Source organism: Aulonocara sp. 'chitande type north' Nkhata Bay, linkage group LG15 (genome assembly GCF_057382095.1).
Source record: "Aulonocara sp. 'chitande type north' Nkhata Bay isolate Kocher_YH1m ecotype deep benthic linkage group LG15, A_spYH_male_GT1.1, whole genome shotgun sequence".
Taxonomy (NCBI): Eukaryota; Metazoa; Chordata; class Actinopteri; order Cichliformes; family Cichlidae; genus Aulonocara; species Aulonocara sp. 'chitande type north' Nkhata Bay.
Window position 1 is genome coordinate 35,428,062 of NC_141358.1, and position 17,365 is coordinate 35,445,426.

Sequence of the window (17,365 nt, forward strand, 5' to 3'; positions counted from 1 at the left end):
CAGGTGTGAATGCTGCCTTCAGTAATCCTCGGACATCACCGTTTCTGGCTCCGGAGTATAAGGGAGTAACAAAATAATGATCTGAAAATGCTGACAGTTTGATAGGATTTAATATATATTAGTATTTACTTTAAAAAAAATCCAGCTTAAACTAGTTAGCCACTAAACTAAAATTTAAAAAAGAAACGCAGAGCAAGCGTTGACGTTTTTTTTTTTTCTTCTTTTCTTTGCAGAAACAGCTAATGAAAGATGAAAGGCGGCATCTTGCGCCATCTTCGATTTTGGCCTTGGATTTTGATGTTATTAATTGGTAATGTGTAAAATTCTATGAACTGTTTATGGGCAGATCCACTGTTTGCCTTTTTAAATTCTCACCAATTGCACGAACACAATTTTGAAGCTAACCGTTAGCATCTCTGTGGCTATAAACGAGAAAGTCTGCTATTTTTGCTCTTACTGAGATCAAAGGGTGGCTAACGTTTGCGTTGAAGAGTAAGGCACACCACTGAATTTGTACTGCATTGGAACTTACTAAGAAGCTAAAAGGTGAAGAGAGTTCAAGAGCAGATAAGTAAGACGGTTGCTCATTGTCTCTGTCAATAATTGGCGTTCATGGTGTGACTCATTGACACATGATTATGTAATTCACAGGGACCAAAAGCTTTTGTATGCATAATGTCATACGTGCAGTGCCTTGCAAACCCCTTTCACATTTAAAAATCTTAATTCAAATGATAACAGTGTTGAAACTGAATATGGGCTGCTGCTGGATGTTGACACGTACTGTAACATGCTTTTGACGTGCTCTCACTGGATCTGTACTGTTAACAAAAACAAACAACAAAAAATAAACAAATATAATAATAAAGTCCACTTTGACCAGAATATAAATAAGATAAAATGATAAAGTACTCTAGCTTGTATGACAGCAGTCTAATGGCTAATAATCTGTAAGCCGTTACAGATCGGTGACCTAGCCTACATTAGCTGCTGTTTTGTGACGCCATTTAGAGAGATCCAACAAGGTGCTGAAATGATGGCATTAAATAATACTCCAAACAACCCGTGAAGCTATAATCTTTTATTTGGGATCTGAAAGTGCATACATGAACAGTACAGTTCTGAAGTTGGTAAAATTGGGGTTTACATTTAAAAAAAAAAAAAAAAAAGGAGAAGAAGTTTAATACCACTTTTCTTCTATAACTCCTCAAAGGACGCACAAGCTGATTCTGATTCAAGACAACAAGCTGAATGTTATTGCATAATCAATACAGTAAATAAACAGTTACAATAACAGTATTTTCTCACAGCAGTAGTCGTACAACTAATGCAGCTAAATCCTTTAGATCAGATACAAAAAAAGAACAAGTGTATACAGACACAATGAAAAGATAAAAATGAAAGATACAGAAACATAATTTTAACAAATACGATAATGCATGTGAGCCAGAGACAGAGGCATCGGATCAAATGCACAGCTCATCGTGAGAAAGAAAACAGATATATATTCTATACTAAGTAGTTCCACATCACGTGACCTGCTAGATCTCATCAGGTTACGGCATGAAAGAAAGGGCAACAGCCAAGAGATTGGGTGAATACAAATATCTCACCAGCCTCCTTCCACCTAATCCATCCCCACATTCCACCTCCAACTGACATACTTACTAACCTCCATCATAATACTGTACCTGAACACATGCCACACCATCTTTCTTGCCCTACATAACTAATACCTCAACATAACTGTTTCTGCTGTTACTTTCCCATAAACTAATTATGGTAGACCGATTTTCACTTTCATGCCACAAATCTGTGGTATCTAGCATAAATGCCAACAAACATTTGGAGGTTCCTGAAGGGAAAAAACAAATATTACTGGTACTAAACCTCCTTAATATGATTCGCACATACAAATTCAAGGACTACACAGTTCTAAAGGTCAAACGCTAAATGGCAATCATTTGTTTCTTTTATTTAGTTATAAACCTCAGCAGGCTGGTTAAAGAGCCTATCTTTGATAATTAACATCTGTGTATTTGTAACATATGTGAATATTTGTTAAATTTCTGTAGCCACTGTGTATATTTCTATTCATATACAGCAGCAGATACAACATGGTAATGGTTGTATCATTAGGTAGCAGATCATGATGACACTTCATGATCCCCTGCAGGGATCATTTCACCATCTCTATTTTGTTTTTGTTTGCACAGTGATAAAACATTAAGATACACGAAGAGACAGAAAAAGACCGAATTGTGCAAATGCTAATTAGAAAGAGGCATGACTTTGCTGAAGTACAAATCCTATTAAGTGGTCAGCTCAATGAAGATGCCACCAACTGAAGATAAATATATATATATATATATTAAAAATCAGTGCTACTATGCATCAATCTCATGAGCAACTTGACCATATTTACAAATCCCACATGTCCACCTGCCTTAGTAACAGGGTGAAGACAGTCACAGCATCTCCACCTCAAATGTGGAGTTACGTGTGTGCAAATGCTATGCTTTAAACCTAAACTCCACAGAGCAGTGGTCTTTGTGCACATATAACCTGTGTAAATTGATTTCATATTTTATATTCTTGCTACAAAATTTACCAATATAGCTAACACTTCATTTTTAGAAGATATATATATATATATATATATATATATATATATATATATATTGCAGTTATAGACTCTATTCAGTGTGCAAAAAATACAAAAAAGACGACAACGAGATAACGTGGCGGAGGACGGGCGCCTACATTTTGCTTTCACTCCTCCTCGCGCTGTCATGTGACGATTGTGGCGCACTCCGTCCGCGACCTGTGCAATGCAGCGATGGACAGTTTACTACTGTGCAACACTATTTCACAGACTGATGTGGTTACGAGCACGACAGACCACGGCCAACACGAAAACATTTCCATTTGCTTTGATAAAGAACTCGTCACAGTTTGACTAATACTGACAGGTGATCGAAAGAGACGCATTAAAGGAAAACTATAGCAATAAGTGCCTAGCACCATTAATGGAGGCTAAACAAAATTGATTTCATAGCTGCTGGTGTCATTCTAATACCAGAACTGGTATCAAAACAGTTTCCAGCCATAATATTCTGATTTAGTAATATGCATTATACCTTTTAAAACCTGTTACACAATAATAGCATGCAAAAATCAAACATATACACCTTTTCACTGCCACAAAGTAGGAACTTGACAGTTTCTCTCCCTTTGTGGCAATAAACAGTCTGACATTTAACTTCAAGTGTACATACGCAATGACAATCAAGAACGTGTGACCATAAAGAGAGAAGTGCATTTTAATGTGACCCGATGACACAAGAAAAAATATATACAGGTCACGATATGTAAAATTAACTCTTCATATCTTTATATATGTTTAATTGTTTCTTAATTCATGGGCAGACCAAGGTTTATTCACTGCTGTGTTCTCCTCTATAAAAATAGTTTAATCGATGATATCCACAAGCACCACTTCATCTCTGCTCAAAAATTGCACAATCAAAGAAGTCCCTGGGTTACAAACCTGCTACTTATCCAGGGATACACATACCTGGATAGATCTGAAATGTAAACAGTTTTAATTTTAAATGATACTTTTATCAATATAGACACAATTTTCTACCGTGTATATATCTCATTTACACTTAAGAGGAAAAAAAACTTCTCAGGTATGGTCTGCTGGTGTGGTTCAAAAAACTAAAAATCATTACCTATCTAATTTAATTGTAACATACAGTTTTTGGTCCCCATAGTTGGAATCTTTACATTATTAGTTAATACCTAGCTAGCGAATATGCCTGCAAAATTCTAGCAGTAATGATAAAAATTGTTACAGCTGTTTGGTCAGTTGTAAGTCTCTATGTTATGTGCTAGGGGTGTTGATATAACCGAAATTTGTTAGTGGGTACCAATCCCCCTTATTTTTTTTTATCATTCTCAATCCAAAAAAGTAGAAAATTTAAAATCTAAACTCAATATAAAGCCTTTAAAAAACGCCACAACACACACACTGCTTTCACAAACCAATCATACCTGCTTCTTTTTCCTTGTGTCTTTTGTTGACAGTTTGTAGCCACCAGGGTCATGGCTAAAATCATTAAAATCATTAACCTTTGTTTTGATAATCAGACGCCATGCATTTGGGGAAGTAGCAACTACCTTGTTATAAGATATTCAACTAGAGATTGGTTTGTCTATCTGTTTGGTTCATCAGACTGTTGTTGTCTGTTGGTTGGAAAGAAGCACTTAAAGGCACTATTCTACAGTTTGCTATGAACCTGGAAGTCCTGTAGTATAACCTTGTAAGGGCACCTCACATCAGACTTCTTAACTTTGTTTTTTATCCCATCTTCCTTCACTCTCCCCAACCAGTCACAGCAGATGGCCCCGCCCCTCCCTGAGCCTGGTTCTGCCGCTCGGTTTCTTCCTGTTAAAAGGGAGTTTTTCCTTCCCACTGTCACCAAAGTGCTTGCTCATAGGGAGTCATATGATTCTTGGGTTTTTCTCTGTATGTATTATTGTAGGATCTACCTTACAATATAAAGTGCCTTGAGGCGACTGTTGTTGTAATAAATAAAATAGAACTGAATTGAATTAACAAATCTCCTGGACTCCAACCAAAATCACTTCAAACCAAATGACTGTTAAATTTAGATTTCTCACTGAGCAGGTCCAAATCCTGTCAAATTCCTTACTGACCCTTATTAAGGTTAGTTTTCATAACTACAACTTAATGTAGTTTTGTAATGTCATGTTTGTGCCTAAGAAGCCTCAAATGTGACCAGATCAGTCACCATTAAAGCAGTTAGACTAGCCTTTCAACCTCTTGCTCCATTAGTTCTAACACCCCACACACTTACACCCAACACCTGGTATTTCAAAAACTTTTTGATCCAAATGTGCTGCTCCTTATCAGAAAATGAAAATATCAATATCATCTAAATGTGAAGTTGAACTGGAGAAGTCTTAAAATACAGGAATCCAATCCTCTGTGTGTATTCAGGCTATCTTATTTTGAAAGTGTTTGTGTGTTTGCTCTGGCCTTAAAATAACCATAGCCAGCAATGCAGGGTGGTTCTGTCCCATACTGGGCTTTTTTTCTGTTCATATTGTTGTTGCTTCACTGTTTCTATGCATTTGTTAGATGATTACGAAGCTTAAGAAATCAATTTAAGAAATGCACACTGGTTTGTTTTTGTTCAAAGAAGTTAAAACACGTGTGGTAGAGGTCAGGAGTGGCCAACTATAAATACAAAAACTTGATAGCGGTGAAGCTATTTTATATTTGGCTTCTTCATTAAAATAGTGCTTGTGCTTGCGTCTAGAAAAAAATACAGAAACTTGTGCTGGATTGTTTTAGCTTCAGGACTAAAGAATAATTGAAATCAACATTGCAATGACAAATTTTGTTATTTGTGTTTTCCTAAATATTTTGTGCCTTTGCTTTAGTTACTCTTTTAATGGAAGTGTTGTATTCAGAATCCAATTCACTGCACAGCTTTTTGCAACACTTTGGGGAAACTAGTAAGGCTGAATTCTGTACTAGGACAGTTTAGTTGAATATTTACTGCTGACTTCTGCAAAAGCTTCTGGCAAACTTTAGCTGGTGATGAAAAGTAAATTGGCTTTTTAAACACAGAAATTATAATAATAACAAAAGAGTAATAAAATGACTTTTGTTTGGCATAAAAGCAATGTTTAGATTATTATCCAATTTTAGCACTGAATATTTTAGTGCGGTGATGACACTAACCGGTATGCTGTTTTGAGCCTGGTAATAGTGACTGTTCGGGTGTGTCCACAGTACTGTTACTGGGTGTGTGCTGGTGTGTCTCAGCTGGGCTGCTGGCTGAGAGCGGGCCAGGCCAGGGTTACATTCAGCTGCTGGTTGTGCTGGATCAAGGATGTGTGACGGTAGTGAAGGACGAGCTCTCTCAGTGATGAGTACAGGTTGTAGGGCTCAGCGAAGCCGTATCCCGTGGACGTCCTGTAAATTACACAGTGTTTCACTTCCCCGTCCACACTGTATGAGAGAGGAAACTGATTATTTGGTATCTACGGGATTTATCTACAGAGCATCCAAACATTAAGTACCTAAAACACTCACACGACAGAGCAGGCAAAGGAGCCTCTCCGAGTCTGGCTGTCTCTGATTAAGAATGTCCCATCTCTCTTCCCTCTCAGCAGCTCCTCCGCCTCCTTTCGTCTCATAGCACCAACGTACCAGCTCCTCTCCTCCTGGTGGGTATCATCTGCTAGGGTGTATGGGCTAGCCGGTGGAGAGGGAGCGGTATGATGATTTGAAGCAGTTGTGCTCAGTTTTGTTGAGTGTTGGTGTTAGTATCGATCATATGAACCAAAAATAGCAACATGGGTGGCATGATGAGCCACATATACAGTATGTGTGTTGTCAGTGAACATGCCTTTGTGACATTTTACTCCAAAAGATTTGACTAATGTGGCCACAGGCCAAGAGAAAAAGGATACTTACTCTTCTTCTTCACTCCTAATACCGAGCCAGTCATTTATCTGGCTCTGCCTGGTGCCTTGTTGAGTTAGCCAACTGAAACATGGACAAAAAACAGTTGGAGTGCTGTTACATGTATATCAGGGTAATTTCCAGGATTTTTTTTTTTTTTTTTAAAGGAACACCAATGAGTAATCAGGCTATTTGATCAGAAAATCCAAATCAATACAGAGCAGTAAATTGGTGTAGAAAACATTAGCTATGATTTTCAGACTCACTGGCATCACTTTCGCCTAATACGGATGGTATTCATAAAAAGTGCCGCTGTAGAACATTGACTTTACTCTTTAAGTGTTCAGTCCCTTTACTTAAAGAAGGATTGCGACCACTGGTTAAGTAATAGTGCAAATCTTTAAGCATCAAAATATACTTAAAGTGCTAAAAGTATAAGCACTTATTACAAAGAAGCACACACTTTGTATTAGTGGATGATTATTGATTCACTAATGTCACTTTAAAGTTTAAAAAGGAGATTATTTCACCTATATGCTAGAAATCCAATCCAGATCAATGACATCGATCAAAGGGTTACACAGTAAAAAGAGAGATACAGTATTTACATGTTTGTTTGTTTTTTGTACTGCCCAGTAAATTAAGTACATTTACAGTTGTGCTTTAGGCTAACTATATTGATACTTGTTCAGGTTTACTTCGTGTGAAAGGGCAACAGTTGGCTAGAAAGACACGCACTACCAATCAGGCTTATGATAAAGCTCCATACCAAGCATAGTCGAGCTGCACAGCTGTGACAACATGGAGAATTTATTTTCTATGTTTATAACGCAGCTGTGTTATTGGTATGTGATGAAATGTAAGAATCAGATTGAGATACTCGTTTGACTGTGAAGTCACAACACGCATCTTCCAGTAGCTGTGACGCTGTGCAGGACACACTGTGTTTTGTCTTTCAGTCCTTGCTTCACTGACGCACTGATTGTAAAATCCAGCCCTGACACCAATGTTTAAAGTCATAGTTTGGCCCATGCTGATACCGATCTCTTGTTATTTTGGAAATTTTGGGACCTAAATTGGAACCACTGTACAACAACCCTAAACATGGGACAGTGAAGGGTTGAACTTACACCAGGTATTGATCTCTGAGCTTCCGGAGCTCCACAAGGTCAGGCTTCAGTTTGTTCATTTTCCTGTCGACCTCCATGTGAACCAGTGCCTTGTTCCTCAGTTCCTCCTCTAACTTCTTCTTGCTGCTGTGGATCTCTTCCACCCTCGACTGTAGTTCATCTGAATTGTTTTGAATTCTGAAAGTAAAAATGAAGGAATTACTCAACTAATCTAGCAACTATTATTAATTCAACTTGTTTTTAAACAAAAAGTGGAAAACCAGGTGCTTTGTGAACGTACTTCTCGGATTCTGTACTGCTGTCTAATGTGAGGAACATGTCGATGTATTCCTTGCTGTAGCGCTCTTGGGTTTCACATTCCTCCTCAAAGATCCGAATGATTTCGCTGAAAGCTTCAATGGCAGTTCGCTTGCTCTGCAGTTCCTAGGAAGAAGAGAAAACAAACCGTTTGTTTTTAAGTCTTTAAAGGAAAGGGCTCTGAAAAGAAAGGATTAAGATCAAGTACCTGGGAGGTCAGATTCAGCTCCTCGAATAGGCGGTCATACTCTTTGCTTTTTTCTTTGTATTGATCCTGAAATATCCTTAGCTGTTCTCCAGCTGCATCAATGTCAGCTTCCATCACAACCTGCTGCTATATGCACAAAACGGTAAAAAAGGATTTAGTCTGGACATTAGCACGGCGGTTTTGTTCCAATACCAGTAACAGACCATGTGGTAAAAGTCTTCAGTTGATTACGTCTTGTTGCGATGTTGTTGTAATGTAAGAAAACAAAAGTTCACAGTTAAATTGCCCCAAAAAGTTTACCTGCTGGTTTCTGGATATTGGATAGAGTAACCGTGTATCCAGTTTAGAGTTGTACTGGGCCAGTGACTTCTTCTGGTAATACTGGATCAGATCCGCTACAGAGGAAAAAGCCAGTGGCTCAGAGAAGCCGTACTTGCCGCCATTATGGAAGATTTTAATTAGTCTGTTTGAAGCGTCTTTTCTGCAAAAGTCAAAGGATAGTTGTCCCATAAATAACATGGTACTTCTTGTCATTTTAGGCTAGCAAGTAGGGAGCTTTGTTCCCCATTGGAGCCTCTCCTGGTTCTGTTTAGTCACTCTCGCTTTTCCTGACAGGAGACTTTTAGATCTCTAAAATGTGTGTGTGTGTGTGTGTGTGTGTGTGTGTGTGTGTGTGTGTGTGTGTGTGTGTGTGTGTGTGTGTGTGTGTGTGTGTTCTTTCATCCAAATGTAAGATGGATGACTGGAAAAACACTCGTGAAACACATCTTGTGGGGACAGGGTGTTATGTTGCTGAACATTGGAGTCTACGCCAAACTCTAATCAACAAAGCTTTATATCTGAAACCTGGTCTGTCCCAATTCCGCTAAAATTAGAGCGAAACCACAAAACGTATAAAGTTACACTTTAAAACCAGTAAAACTAAACTTAGACTCCGAGACCAGGAAATAATAACTAACCTTTGACTACAATATATATATATTTAATTTGGGGTTAACTTTGTTTTCACATACAGACTACTGATGACTGGTTGCAATGCAGCAATAAAACTTATAAAACCTAGTACAGTCTTTAACTAGTTGTGTTTGATACACTTTATGAAAGTGTAGCCATATGCATACTTGTCACTAATCTTCTAGTAGTTACCTTAATGTCAGCGTGTATTCTCCTTTAATCCTACTGGAAGCATCTCGAACCAGGAATGTACCATCAGGAGTGTTTCTCATCATCTCGTTTACTTCCTCTCTGAACAAATCAAATGGACATGAAGGTTTCTGTTAATTATAACGGTCGGAGGAAGACAACGTCAATAAAATTAGATATGCTGTAACAGTGGTGTTGGCTGAAAGAAAGAAAAAGTGATAGAAATATAAAGTACCTTGAGATGTTGCCCCAGTACCACTCTGCTTCAAAAAGCTGGTGGTCATCAGCGCCGCAGTCACATTCTGCCATAGCTTTGTATATTTTGTTCTCTGGATATATTTCTGAATAGAAAAAAATGCAGTTACATTTTTAAGTAGGATAAAACATTTTACCTTAATTTGAAACAAAACTGCTAAGGAGTAAACAGTCAGTTGCAAATATATTGGAGCGCACCTCCTTCCTTGCTGCTGTTGGTTTTTCCTGGAAGAGACGTACCATCATTATGATCATGAGAGGAAAGGTCCTGCAAGAACGCTGCCAGGGTGTCGGACTGCGCCTCACTTTCACTTTGGCCCATTTCACTTTCCAAGAACTCTGAAACATCAACCGTAAAACAACCCAGCGTTACCCTCCCTGCCTGTTCACATCAGTCTGTATCTGGCGATCTGCGCTCTGCGGCCGTTCTGCACACACTGCCGTCCTCCTGACTAGCTGCTGAGAGGTTGATATCGTTGTGTAGCTTATTCTCGCACCACGTGGGAGACCGTGTCTAGACTAGTTCGCTGACAGGTGACAGTGTCTGACTGCCTAAAATACCAGAACTGGCACTCCTCGCTCAGGCACACTCGGCTAGACTCGTCGCTGCTTAGTGCCCAACCTCGCCTTGCCTCGCCTAACAAACAACAGCTGTCTACAGCGAGATGCAATGTTGGCCTGAAGGTCCAGAGCTGATGCTCCACTGTGGCTGCTTGTGATTTTTACCCCGCCGTGTGTGGTTGTGTCAGTGTTACATTAGGATAGCAGGGAAACGTGAGACCCCGTCTGTCAGGCATATTCGGCAATCATTACATTTATGTGGGAATTCTTTGTGTTTCCCAGCATATAAACACACACACACATGCAACACGAGCACTGAGTGCAATAAGAGGTGTGCTCTAAGCAGTTGACATAAATCGTCCCCTCACCACTTGTGAAGGCATGCCTGGAGATGCTTGAAATCGTTGCTCCAGAAAGAGCTGTGTGTTGGGGGAATCATACTTATACTGTTGTAAAATTAGAAAGGGCGTCAACTCATTAACCCAGGGTCTACACACAGTGAAGCTCTGTCAAAACTTGCCTTGTATAAAAACCTAATAAAAGCTGTTCAACTAAAAAAAAGCTGGATAGTAGATGGTAGATTCATTAACTTTAGGTTTCTTTGCTTTATTTTCCTCCTCAACGTGGTGTAGCTTGTAATGTTTAAAAAAAACTATAGCAATGGTGTTGTGTCATAGCGTGAAAAACTAAGCCCACCTTTACTGCTGCCATAGGAATTAAGAGGGTAATTGGCAGCTAGGTGCTGCTAATCAGATGCACTTGATTAAGTGATCATCAATGAGTGCGAGCGCCTCTATAAAAGCAGACGTTTTGATAGCTTGCTGGTTTGGCGCGTTCGAGTGTGTTGACGCAGTACCACAATCTTCTTAGGAGGAGACATCCCAGCAAATTCGCCCAAGGTCAGACTGCTCAGTGCTCGCAGAAAAGGCAAAAACACAAGTTTGTTTGGAAGGATTGCCAGGAGAATGCTTCTTCTCTTTACCTGATTCCAGTTAAAAGTCAACTGGTCTTCTGGGCTAAAAGTGCTGCTGGCTTTTTTACACTTCTGAAATGCATGTTTTGTTTTTTAAATAAAGGCACTGTAGCATTTCTGCACCTTTGAAGGTCCACTGACCTGGGTGTGCCAACTTCCCTAAACAACTGTGTGTAGAACTTGAAATACTATTTGTAGTATTTTTGGAGTTCAGCAGAAGCAAAACAGAGCACCATGTCACTCGGTCTTAGCGCATCGAAGGGTAAATTCTGCCATCTGCTGGTTCCTTTTTAAACCATTCCCTCATGTTTATAAGATTGGGGAAATCTGCAGTCAGCTGGGACTGAATAAGCGATTTGTATGAGTGATGAAACGTTTCTCCTACTGAAAACGCTATATCCAGATGAACAGAATCAACCTTTGGAGACATGCCCCACATGTTGCAAACTAATCTTAACATTTGGTTTGATAGTGTTTCAACAGCCTCCAAGCTTCCTTAAGATGAAAGTGTTTCAGCCTCTGTCCACTGGCTCCTAATGATTATCTTTTATTGTGTAATGTACCCATGAAAATATTTACAAGCTAATAAAAGTCCATATGTTTGGGTCAAACATAAGCACTTTTTAATCCCCAACTTTTTTCAGCATCTTTGAGCCCTCATAGCGTCAACATTAGCTAACCGCATGAAAGCCTCAGACCTGACAAAAATATTTAACCTGTCTGTCTTTGTTTGGTTGGTTTTTAAACTTTACATTTGTGTCATAGTTTCATTAGCGAAACTTAGCCAGTATAACCTATCACATAGAGTGATGGTTATACACATTGATACTCCGGTTGTTTAAGCTGTTTTCTGGACGTCTTCAAGCAACCTAAAGAAGTCCAGACGCTTTTCTTTGCAAGCTCCTTTGACTACGAGAAAACTTAATGTTGAAGATTTACCTTAAATGCACTTTTTTCACATAACAAAGTGGCCGGTCAACAGAAATGACAGTCTTCGTCTTCTATCCTTCGAGCCTCCTGATTCCTTCTGTGCCAAAATATTTTTTTAATTTGGTCATTTTCACAGAAGTGGTTTTGTTTGTTACCCCAAAAAGAAGAGAACCCAGCATGTCTGTTCTTTTTTGTTGTTGTCGTTTCTTGATCATTCTGTCATCTTTTTTGTATAATTGCTACATTCATAAAAAATTATATTACTGTCAAATTGATTTTTGACATTATAAAACATTTTTATGTTTTATGTTTTAATCTTACCTTGATCTGCTGGGTGAGACTCAGGCATGATAGCCATGGATATGTCTCCCTGCTGTCGTGATTGGTTAAACATTGATGACATCACCACAGGACATACTGAACCGGTCTCAGGATTATCCCCGATTTGGTTGGTGTTCTCATTTGTGACGACAGCCTCATCCCTGAGATGTAGCGATGCTAGTGATGACGTTGGGTAATCAGCTGGCTGAAGGTTGTCGTCCTCTGTGCTGTGCTGTAAATTCTGATCTGCCATTTTGAAAGCGCTAACTTAGTATTGTTGTTGTGCAGCTAGGATTTATTGAGAAGGTGAAGCAGCAGGATGTCGGCCCCACAGTGTGGTTGATCACATACTATCAGCTTACAGTTATACTCATGGCTGAGAAGAGAGAGGGTGGCAGTGCAGAGTTCATGGCTGCCCAGTGTTGTGGAGGTAGAGCATGTTCCTCACCTTGAGTCTTGGTTTTAAGCATATCATATAGTAGATTGATGGCACTGCCAATAGATCCAGTTTTCACTTCCTTATAATCAGTGGAGTTTTCCTTATTCAGGTGCTCTTGTGCTCCGTCGCTGTTTGCTCAAAGGGGTTCATATCTGGGCGCAATGGAGAACAATCACACTCTACCGATATGAGTGCTTCTTATATACCTCAACACTAGTAGCTAAGCTGTAAACTGCTAAAGAACAGCAGGCTGAGGAAAAACTGCCCAATTTGTGCTTCGAGGACCCGTGCATCATCTCATCTCAGGAAACCTAAATTAGAAAAGGCACAAATTTTCAGTTATTCTGACCAAAATCCTTATACACATTACTTCATAACTATCCTGTAAGCTATACACCTGTATAGCTTACATTTTTTCTATGGATCGGTAAGAGGGAAACTTTCCAGATTTCCTGGGCCAGTGTGCATTAAACTAAGAACTTGTTTCTGCAACCAACAGCAGTGCAACAACAAGTAATTTGTACTGTGCATGGCAGGGAAAGGAGACTTATTTAACTTTTTGTGAATGATCAAATTCAGATTTATTAACTGGATCTGGGACATCACCTCCCAGGTCACTGGGAGTCACTATGGCAGTGACACAGTGAATATCAAACAGACAGCCTTAGATGTTCATTGGAAGGTTTGCAGTTTTCAAATTTTGAGATTTGTACACATTTGCAGAAGATGCTTCAGTCAAAATCGTTGCTATCTTAAATTTGCTGCAGTATTTAGTTTTTGTGGGGTTTGTTTGCAGCCTTATATCTTTTTTTGTTTGTTTGTTTGTTTGTTTGTTTTTTGCTTGGTTTGTTTTCAAGAAATTCGTAAGAAGAAGGAATACTGTGACTAATTTTGCTCCGTCTCACACTTTCGTTGTCGCTTGCTCCGCTCTGCTCAGGTCGGGACAGCAAGCATCAAGGCTTTGGTGAGAGTAGCATTGCTTCAAATGTGGTGTGAGCAGGTAAAAAAATAAGCGTCGTCAATTATTTTACTGGTAAATACAGTCAAAAGTGTGGCATTTACTGCAACTATTGGCAAAGCCAGTGGTTTTTGGACCTGTTATTAATACAACTGGCTGAATTTCACTGGCATGAAATGATATTTGGTAGCCTTTTGTCACTGCTAGACCTCTCAGTGTAAACACGTCCTGCACATCGTTGAGAGAAATTTGAGCTGTGTTTGGCAGTACTGCAAAACTGTGCTCTTAAAAAATGCCACTAATTCTTTTAACGTTAGGAAAAACCCATTACTTACATATGAAGTGTTCAGTGCGTCATCTGATGAGTCAGATGTACACATATCAGCTGTGAGGGCTTGAAATGTGATGCAGCATGTGAAAACCAGGCTAAATGTTCATCTCTAACATTTTTATGTGCAGATTTATCGTTTATTTTTTAACTCGCAGATGTTAACTTACAACATCTGTCCCTTGAATTATTGTATGTTAGAAACAATGTAAGTAGAAATACTCAATCTTAACACATTCATCAATAATGAAACTTCTGATTTAAAAAAATCCTCTAGGTTTACAAGAAAATGGTAAATTGACCACGAATCGCATAACATTATTTCCACAGACAAATCCTGAAAAGCTGCCTACATTACTGAGGGCAAATTCCCCAGGTTGACGTTTGGGGCTGTACTTGTTAGGACTTGGGTAAAAACGATGCGTTATTTGCAGATTTTTGCTACGCATTCATTGAATGAAATGAATGCAAATGTAATGTATCAGTCAACACTAGTGTGTTTCTCTCATGCACAGAGACACATACACAGACCAGTGGAATCGAGAAAAGTAAGTCAAATCATAAATAACCATAAAATAAGGGGCAGAGGTCCCGTGGGGTTATAAAGTATATCTTGCATTTTTTAAAATTTATTAATTTTTTTCATTGTGATGAAGTATTTTGACTTGAAAAGCTCGTTAGACAATTGCAACAATTTCTGACACACTCGTTTTTACAGACGTACTATCATATAAAAACACCAGCGTGTATTTTAAAAAATAGTTTTAAAAATTTTTTTATTGCTAAAATACAAGGCAGCGTGAAATCCTCAGCACTAAATGGTATCACCCTGAATTATTCAAGAGATACCTGGTGAGATTTAAAAATACATCCAATTAAAAAACATTAATATTATATCAAATATTCAACCATTTATGTAACAGATCTTCATATGTAAAAGTAGAACATTTCTGAAAATACTGATAAGGCTGCCTACAGTGTTCTTTTACAAGACCTTATCTAAGGGAACTGATGTGACAATACCACATAGTTGACCTCTTGTGTTTATCTTTGAATTAAGAATTGAATTTGTTTGCAAATGTGGCACATCGTGTTGTGATGAATAACGTCTTTGACAATGAAGAGATTGCAGTTGCTGTCATTGTACGCTGCAACTGAAAAACAAATCAGCTTCATTTAATTTATTATACTAACAAAACCTTAGTAGTTATGAATGTGGTAAAATGAGAAGAGTGATACTTCTCATTTGACCAGATTTTAAATATATATACTGATTTTTTGTTATGTCAAATTTAGTTTTTGAGATTACTTAGAACAGGGGAAAAAAGCATATGTAGTTACTAAATTGTCAAATGTAATGTGTCCAAGTTATGCAACATTACAGACATTACAGATTTTCAGACCATTGAAAATGGCGTTTTACGCGGTACGCAACCATCATGGATTGATGTTCACCGTACATTTTGTCGATTTCCAGTTGAGATGAGATACTAAACATGATTTTGCCCAAACTTACAAAAGTGTCATTATTGCATCCAGCCAGTTTTGTCATGTTTTAATACTTTCCGGACCCAATCCATCTGGGATGGCACAGCTGTACCATAACCATTTTTTTGGTTTGCAAGTCAGAAAAATGTCCTATCTGAAAAACTAGCAATCTTTCAGTCGTGACCTTATCATTTACGCCACTTGAAACGCCACTGACAGTGGCCAGTTTGGTCTCACAAATATGTTGCATTACACAACGTCTCATACTTTCACGTAGTCTGCGACAGTTGGTAATCAGTCCAACGTCTCTCAGATAGTACTGGAGAAACTGATCATATGTTACCGGTTTGGTTTTGGTAGTTTTTTGGTTTTATTTTAATTTGGGGGAGGGGTCATTTTGCAGCTTAGCTTGTGTTTTTAGTGTCTTATCAATGAATGTTGAACCCCACAACAAAAACGAAACAGCTAATATACGCCATTTTTTTCTTCAACGCCTTCAAGCTTCTCATCCTGTACCAGAGCTTCGACAACGAAGAGACGTGAAGGCTAAACATTAACAGAACTTTCAAAATGGCAGCTTCTGGTAGAACTAACGTCCAGAGAACCTGAAAAAATGAAAGATCATTATCAAACTTGGATGTACAGGAGAGTACGCACCTACCTGGGCTCAGACAGAAGGGACCGGGCGACATGGGAAACCAGCGTTTCATCGGTATCCACGAAGCAGCGAAGAGACGTGGCTGGACGCACACGTGGCTCAGATCAAACCAACCACTGTCCTCGGTCCTCACGCCATTCTCTGTCCCTCCATCCCCCTCCAACTCATCCTATCCCGTACAGCTTCTCCTCCTATGTCCTCCATCTTTTAAAGATCCTCTCCATTTGGTAGTTAATGGTCCCCTCTGAGTGCCATCTTTTTCCCACGCTGTCATTCCTCTGCGTTTTTCCTCTCCTCTTCACTAAAACATGTCCTCTTAAAAAATGAAGCCTTCTTGAGACATTCCCCCAGTTTGATTTTACTTTCACGTGCAGAGCGCAGGAAAAACTCCACTGATCAGTGGGGTGCAGTGAGGAAAGAGAGGGGGGAGAAAGTGTCTATAAAAATATAAACAAATATGAAAAGCCTAAATGTACAATGTACATTTCAGAGCTTATGCTGCTAACAGAAAAAGCAAAACTAAAAGAGCAGCACTGTAACTCTTTTGCACAGTTTGACAGCGCGGTGTGGCTGCACACTGGGGGGACAGAAGCATGAGAATGAGTCGGTGGGAGAAAAAACTCATATATAAATAAATAAGGGAAGGATGCCACTGTTGCTACACAGAGCGAGGGGCTTAGTATTCTCCTGAAATCCAATTGGTCGGCTTGTTGCCATGTGCTCAGCAGACAACAGAGATGCTGCTAACAAATCAAGGAAATGTTCTAATATTAGACTGTATGTATCTAGGCAGCAGGAGTCCCTGACCTCTCAACTCCGCCAGCGTTACTTTCCACTTCACGGATCAGCATAATGAAAGAAGTGGTGTGGAAGTAACTGGTTATAAAAAAAAAATGTTACGGCACTATAGACAAAACAACCCCCCTCCCCTCACCTCCACCACCCAAGCGCCCTCGTGATGTCCCAGCCAGCACAGTTACAGTAATGGGGAAAACAGATTCATGTTCTCTCTAGAATTTTTGTATTTGCCTTTTAAAGCATTTTGCTTCTACCTACAGTTTGCACATGGTGTTGATGAAACTTATATATAAGCAGCAATGCAGCAAATCAGGTCCATGCATTAAAAATTAAACAAATTGAGTCCTGAGGGGGGAAAAAAATAAAGATCATC

General features: G+C 39.0%; 1 protein-coding gene across 6 annotated transcripts; it reads right to left on the reverse strand.

Moving 5' to 3' along the window:
• Window positions 1–2,686: 2,686 nt before the first annotated feature.
• Window positions 2,687–16,771, reverse strand: LOC147313521 (phosphatidylinositol 3-kinase regulatory subunit gamma-like). Of its 6 annotated transcripts, none has more exons than XM_086263144.1 (12): window positions 16,198–16,771; window positions 12,324–13,073; window positions 9,737–9,877; window positions 9,519–9,624; window positions 9,287–9,385; window positions 8,441–8,621; window positions 8,141–8,263; window positions 7,916–8,058; window positions 7,636–7,812; window positions 6,518–6,589; window positions 6,134–6,295; window positions 2,687–6,049 (listed from the first exon to the last, which is right to left on the reverse strand). In XM_086263144.1, the coding sequence occupies exons 2-12, from the start codon at window positions 12,574–12,576 to the stop codon at window positions 5,860–5,862; spliced, it is 1,647 nt and encodes a 548-aa protein (XP_086119270.1). In that variant the 5' UTR covers window positions 12,577–13,073; window positions 16,198–16,771; the 3' UTR covers window positions 2,687–5,859. The 6 variants fall into 6 exon arrangements, with proteins under 6 accessions (XP_086119270.1, XP_086119272.1, XP_086119267.1 ...); XM_086263146.1 differs by having other exon boundaries at window positions 2,687–6,013; window positions 8,141–8,266; XM_086263141.1 differs by having other exon boundaries at window positions 8,141–8,266.
• Between the last annotated feature and the right edge of the window lie 594 nt (window positions 16,772–17,365).